Below are 6952 nucleotides of genomic sequence, written 5' to 3' on the forward strand. Positions count from 1 at the left end.
AACTATTCTTCATTACTAATCACTACCATTCTTTGCAATGATACTTTGAGAAATATCAGGAAGAAACATGTTTATCATATGTCAATAGACAGTGCTGCACTGCTATGAACAGTGGTGGGTTCCACCCGGTTCCTCCCGGTTCCGTCAAGCCGGTAGAAGTGACGAAATGATGTCACCGAACCGGTTCTGACCCCCACACCCCATGCCCCCCATGCGTTAGTCTTACCTTTTATTTAGCCCCACCCCCAATCTATTGCTGCCTCCTGAGTCCCAGCTGATGGGCTATAAGGAAAAACTGTTTAAACTCTTGCCCTGGGGCTTCAAAGGGCGGCCCTACAGCTGATCAGTGGTAAAAGGCAGATTGGTGGTAAACCGGTGCCTCCAAAAACAAATGAGTAGACCAGTGCCTGCAAAAATAAATGGGCAGACCAGTGCCTGCAAAAATACATGAGTAGACCAATGCCTGCAAAAATAAATGGGTAGACCAGTGCCTACAAAAATTCATGAGTAGACCAGTGCCTGCAAAGATAAATGGGTAGACCGGTACAGCTCTGCAAGCAGTTAAAAGCCTGGTAGACCAGTACCTCTGCCAAATCCTAAAGATTTGTCACATGACCATCAAGCCACTCCCACAAAATAAGCCACGCCCACAGAAAGTAAAAAAAAATAGAACCCACCCCTGGCTAGGAACATTTGGAAGACGTGAAATAAATATGGGGGAATGGGAGTTCATGTGCTGAGATGAAAGCATAATAGAACTATAGAAAGGAAAAGAATGGAAACAGTTCTGTTGGGGTCATTTTTCTCAATAATTTTGTTATTAACACTTTGCTGAATACAACACTTTGGTTTTTAAAAACAATCTTAAATTGTTCTGGTTTTAAAGCTTCATTTTATTGATGAAATGGTACACCACCCATTTCTGAAGGAGATGGGAAGCAAAGAAGTGTGAAATAATGAAGGAAGGAAGGAAGGAAGGAAGGAAGGAAGGAAGGAAGGAAGGAAGGAAGGAAGGATCTATCTTGAAAAGGAGTACTATAACAATTATTCAGTCTCCAGAAAGACATTATCTTGGAATGTAAAAGATGTAGTCCATCAGAAATGAGGCTCTGAGTTTCGAGTTGAGCCTGTTATGGTGGATTTACAGTTCCTGAAAGAGCAGATGAGCATTTTCTGAATGCTCCTCCTGCTATCTCTTTTTCTCAAGATCCTGTAGCAATCAGGAGCATTTTTGACAACACCCAAATATCAGAATAACTTTTGGGAGTCTTCTCTTCTCTTCTCTTCTTTTCTCTTCTCTTCTCTTCTCTTCTCTTCTCTTCTCTTCTCTTCTCTTCTCTTTTCTCTTTGTTTTTTTTTTCAATTGTTTGACTGGTTTTCAGTATAGAGCCTGGGACTCACATCATTACAAGAGAGAAGGGATAACCAGAAGTCTCTTTCAGTTTTGTGAAAATATGGACACTGTATCACTATGCTACACAGCTGCCCCAGAGCTTAGCTAGTCTTGGTAATCCTGGACTCAATTTCTGTATCACAAAATTCATAGCTCAAGATAATACTTCCCAAGTACTTGAAGCTCTTACATTTGTCATAAAGAAACTAAAGAATGTTTGCTGAGTAATCATTTGAAAGAGGAAAGTAATGCTGAAGTGATGGTACTAGTCAATGAGTTAAGGTGTATTTAGGCTTTCCAAAAAGAGCAAGAATCTCATCTCATCTCATCTTCTATCACCATTTAGCCAACTATGTCTCAACGAGCTACATGGAGCATGGAGGCTCATATGTTTTAGGTACTAGTTTGATAATCAGCAGGATCACATTCAACATCAGATTGCTACCTCTTGTTCACATGGGCTCCCATCACTCGCTCCAGCTCCTGCTGACACAACAGTTTGAAAGCAGGTGACCCTGAATAGATAGATGTGTACCATTTCAATTGGCAATTTATTAAGGACATTAAAGGAGCTTCCAACTGAGTGTCCCCCAGACAATGGTGATATCACCAACCAAAGTTTGCAGTATTTACAGAATGATGTCATGAGATACCTAATGGTGATATGATATCACAGGTACTGCCCCTTTCCTCCAAGTACCATAGAACTAAAGGATTGTTGTGTCTTCTTTTAAAATAAATGTGTGTGTGTGTGTCTCTGTGTAGGAGAGAGACAGAGAGAATGATGTGGGGTAGGCATACTATTCATACACCAATTATTGAGTTAAAAACAATGTGAAGAATTGCATGTCCTTAATAAGATGTTATTGTCCATATATGATTAGGGATAGAAAGAGAAGAAATAAGGATACAGAAATACAGAATTGCTAAACAATCTCATACTTTTAATTTATATAATAGAACTACTTCAGGAGCTACATGGATTATGTCTAATTACACTGGTTGCAATTCAAGCTGGATGTCACCCTTCAAGCTAAGCAAGGCACAGGATATGGTAACTATGGACCAGGTATGAAAAGATATTCTGAATGTTTTTCTTATGCCCTGCCTTCCTTTCACTGAGGAATATTTTAACAGTGAAGCTCATAGGATGCAGGATTTAAATCAATTCACTTTTGTATTCATGCATATTTTATCTTGCTCTTGATTAGCTATTGCTTACTATTCTAATTAGGTCTCCAAATGATTATCTAACATTAAAAAAAGATTAATGGAACATTCTAGGTTCTGAAATGAATTATTGCTTTGTATGTCCTGTTGATGTGGTGATGGACGGAAAAAGACAGAACCTCAAATTGGGCAAAAGAATCCCTACATGCTGAAAGCAACCAATAAGGTTTCATTCAAGGGATATGGTGTTAAAATCAGTTTCATTTTTTCATTAGTTGCTCCTTCTTATTCAGATTAGGTCTCAGAACAATGATATAGCATTTGGGGCAAAATATGCAGAGCAGTAATCCAGCTGCTGAAGCCAAAATGGAGAAGATCTCAACAGCCACCATGTATTTCCCCTTGGTACTCAAATAGGTAGGAACAAATGACACCCAGACACTGCAAAAGACCAACATGCTGAAGGTGATAAATTTGGCTTCATTAAAGGTGTCAGGCAAATTTCTGGCTAGGAAGGCCACAGTGAAACTGACAGCAGTCAAGAACCCCAGAAAGCCAAGCACTGTATAAAACATGGTGGTTGAACCTTCATTGCATTGTAGAACAATTTCTTCAGCCATGGAGTGCATGTCAGAATCTGGAAAGGGAGGAGAAATTGTGAGCCACACCACACAAATGCAGAATTGTGTCAGGGAGCAAGATAGGACAATAGAGATAGCCAGCCTTTTCCCCACCCATTTTCTCATTTTGGATCCGGGTTTGGTGGCCATGAAAGCAAGGACCACTATGATTGTTTTCCCCAATATACAAGAAAGAGCTACAGAGAAGATGACCCCAAAAGCAGTTTGTCGCAAGAGACATTTCACTTGAGTAGGTTGCCCAATGAAGAGCAAACTGCAAAGGAAAGAGAGCAGGAGAGCAGCAAGAAGGCTGTAAGTGAGGTTCCTATTATTGGCTTTCACAATAGGTGTGTCCTGATACTTAGTGAATATCCTGAGCACTGCAGCTGAGATGAACGAAAAGGAGACTGCAATCACTGCCAAAGAAATCCCCAAAGGTTCTTGATAAGTTAAATAAATTATACTTTTTTGAAGGCAACTATCCTTATCCTTGTTTGGATGTTGATCCTCTGGACAAGGGAAACAGTCATCTAAGTCTGAAAAAGAAACCATTCATAGAAACATTATCTCATCATTTCATTTTCAGTATATTCCAATTTTGCAGCCATCTGTAGACTTAATGAGATCTCAGTTTGATTACTGGAATGACCTTTATATGGTGCTGCCCTTGAAGACAATTTCAAAAGCATAACTGGTTTGCATTGGACATGCACTTAACTCACCTAGTTCTATTACTCTGCATGAGCTATACTGGTTCCTAATTGTTTACTCTATGCAATTCAATTTTCTGATTATCACCACTAAATCCCTGGATATCACCTGGCCAAATTATAGGCTAGACCACCTTTCTTCAATGGCATTTGTCTTTTTCAATAAGTCTGACAAGTAGGCATGTTCCAGCTCTTTTGTGTTAAATGTTGCATTAGGGGAGTTCAGAGTTGTATCTGGTCGGTAGTGTCCACTTTTTTCCAATATTTTTCCATGAATTATGTGAGTTCTCTACCCTTTTATCCTGGTAGCAGGTTAGGAAAATTTTATTGTTCCCCTAAAGCATTAGGCTAGAATGGGAGTTCACTCAGGAGCCTGATTTCTCTGTTACCTGGTGACTTGTGTTTCTAAAGATTTTGGTAAGCCACCGAGGTTTACTATATGAGATAGGCACCCATATACATTCCAGAATCAATCAATCAATCAATCAATCAATCAATCAATCAATCAATCAATTATTTGGGTGGAAAAGAATGTAAAAATTAGTATAAACCATTGACAAATTACCAAAGCAATATTACCTTTATTTCCATTCTAATATATTATAAAAATTTTACAGGACTATTGGTACCAAAGATGAAGTTAACGTTTAATAAAATAATGGAAGGGGAAAATATTCCAAGTTCCTGGAAGGAATCTTTGATAATACTGACAGCGAAACCAGATAAAGTTCATAGAAACCCAGCATTATATAGAGCCGTGATGGCGAACCTATTACACACATGCCATAGGTGGCATGCGGAGCCATATCTGTGGACATGCGAGGATTGCATTAGATCAACTCCAGCGCACATGTGCGCACCAGCCGCCTAATTTTTGGCCTTACGGGCCCATCGGAAGTTGGGAAATAGGCTGTTTTTGTCCTCCAGGGGTGGTGGGGAAGGCCATTTTTGTCCCCACCCCCAGGCTCCTTGAAAGCCTCTGGAGCCTGGGGAGTGCAAAAAATGGGCCTTCCAGTCCCACTGGAAGTTGGGAAATGGGTCATTTACAGCCTCTAGAGGGCCTCCGGGGGGTGGGGAAGGCTGTTTCTGCCCTCCCCATGCTCCTAGAAAGCCTCTGGAGCCTGGAGAAGACAAAAAACGGGCCTTCAGGTCTCACCGGAAATCAGAAAACGGACTATTTTCGGCCTCTGGAGGGCCTCCGGGGGTTGGGGAAGGCCATTTTCACCCTCCCCAGGCTCAAAGAAAGCCAGACTCAAAGAAAGCCAGGCTCTGGAGCCTGGGGAGGGTGTAAAATCGGCCTACTGGGCCCACCATGCCATCGCGTGCCAAAAGCAGGGGGTGCATGGGGAGTTGCACACGCATGCACGGGAGGGCAGGCACATTGAATCATGGGTATAGGCATGCATGCGTGTGACACCTCTGCGCTCCCCCCGCTTTTGGCACGCGACGGCAAAAAGGTTAGCCATCACTGATATAGAGCAATATCCCTTATTAATCAGGATGCTAAGATTGTTACAGCAATATTGGCAAATAGATTGAATATATTTATATTCAAATTTTTAAATATAAAATTATATTTAAAATGACCAGTCTGGATTTTTAAGAGGCTGACAAATGTCAGATGTAGTAAGAAGGGTATTAAATAAAGGTTAGTATATAAAGAATTGTATATAAAAAATTGTATATAAAAAATAGTATATAAAAAATTGAAGGCAGGTTTATTTCCATTAGATGTATTTAAGGCCTTCGATTGTGTGGAATGGCCTACATTGAAGATATTAATAGAGAAGTTAGGTTTTGGAAAAAATATTAGAAAAGTGATAAATCAACTATATTCAGAGAATAAAGCGAGAATAGTTATAAATGATGGTGTTACAGAGAGAATAACCTTACACCGGGAAATGAGACAGGGTTGCCCTTTATCCCCAGTTTTATTTGCATTCTTGATGGAGGTTTTGGCAAATGCAATTAGGGAACATTCATTGATTGAAGGAATTGGTGTACATAAGAAAACTAAAATAAGTTTATTTGCAGATGATACATTTTTGTATTTAGAGCTATATGTATTATGTTTGTATTATTTGTATTCAAAATTTAAGAAAATATTATTAAAAAAATAAAATGTTTCAATATGAGGTCACGCTCAATATTTTCAATCACCATAATATTTATTAAAAATATTTATTTATTAAAATAAACGCCCATTTATATTTATTACAATTGATACATTTAATATAATCTTTTCCTTACCCAATTGATCAGCTATTTTCCCTTCTGGACATAGTTTACAGTCATAGCAGCAGGAAAATTTTCCTTCCACTTTTATCTTGCTATGGCCAAGAAGACATTCTTTGTTACAGATGGAAAGTGGTAATGCCTGCTTGTTAATAAAACCAAAATTCACAGAAAGAATTTATTTTTGGCGGATTGTTCTTTTCATCACTTACACATATGCTAACTCTTCATATGTAATCCAAACATTGGTGTTGCAATTTCCAGTTTTATTCCTGGTGTAAATTCACTGCTGAATGTTCAACTGTTTCTTATTTCATACCTATTACATTAATCGATTGATCATTCCCAATAATTAGATAGAACAGAACAGAACAGAATATCACAGTTGGAAGGGACCTTGGAGGTCTTCTAGTCCAACCCCCTGCTTAGGTAGGAAACCCTACACAACTTCAGACAAATGGTTATCTAATCTCTTCTTAAAAACTTCCAGTGTTGGAGCATTAACAACTTCAGGAAAAGGGGGAAATGAGACATTACCTGGTTAAATATGAGAGGCCAAATGGCTTCCTTGTCAGAAATAGTGAGGAACTTTTCTGAGGGAGCCTTGGGGTCGATCTTTCCAATTTGGATTTTCAGAAAGGACTTGTTTAGAAATGTGACCCAATTTAAAATATCAAGCCCAGTTTCTAATTCACCATTGGGGCCAAAAGAAATCTGATCTCCAACACTGTTGTTAAAGGAAACTTGTTGCAAAAAATGGTGGAGCTAAAGAAAAATGACAAAAAAGAGGAAAGAAACAGGAAAGTTATCGGAACTCTTTGAAG

At 39.1% G+C, this 6952-nt stretch overlaps 1 protein-coding gene across 1 annotated transcript; it reads right to left on the reverse strand.

Annotated features, from left to right (window-relative positions):
- Positions 1–2316: 2316 nt before the first annotated feature.
- Positions 2317–3735, reverse strand: LOC132710011 (vomeronasal type-2 receptor 26-like). The gene has a single exon (XM_060685322.2). The coding sequence runs from the start codon at positions 3733–3735 to the stop codon at positions 2824–2826; it is 912 nt and encodes a 303-aa protein (XP_060541305.2). The 3' UTR covers positions 2317–2823.
- Between the last annotated feature and the right edge of the window lie 3217 nt (positions 3736–6952).

This window comes from Pantherophis guttatus, chromosome 4 (assembly GCF_059756535.1).
Source record: "Pantherophis guttatus breed Tessera chromosome 4, ASM5975653v1, whole genome shotgun sequence".
NCBI lineage: Eukaryota > Metazoa > Chordata > Lepidosauria > Squamata > Colubridae > Pantherophis > Pantherophis guttatus.

Bases quoted from the DNA above. Each gene is read 5' to 3' on its own strand.
- LOC132710011 (XM_060685322.2), bottom strand. From the start codon at position 3,735: ATGGTTTCTTTTTCAGACTTAGATGACTGTTTCCCTTGTCCAGAGGAT.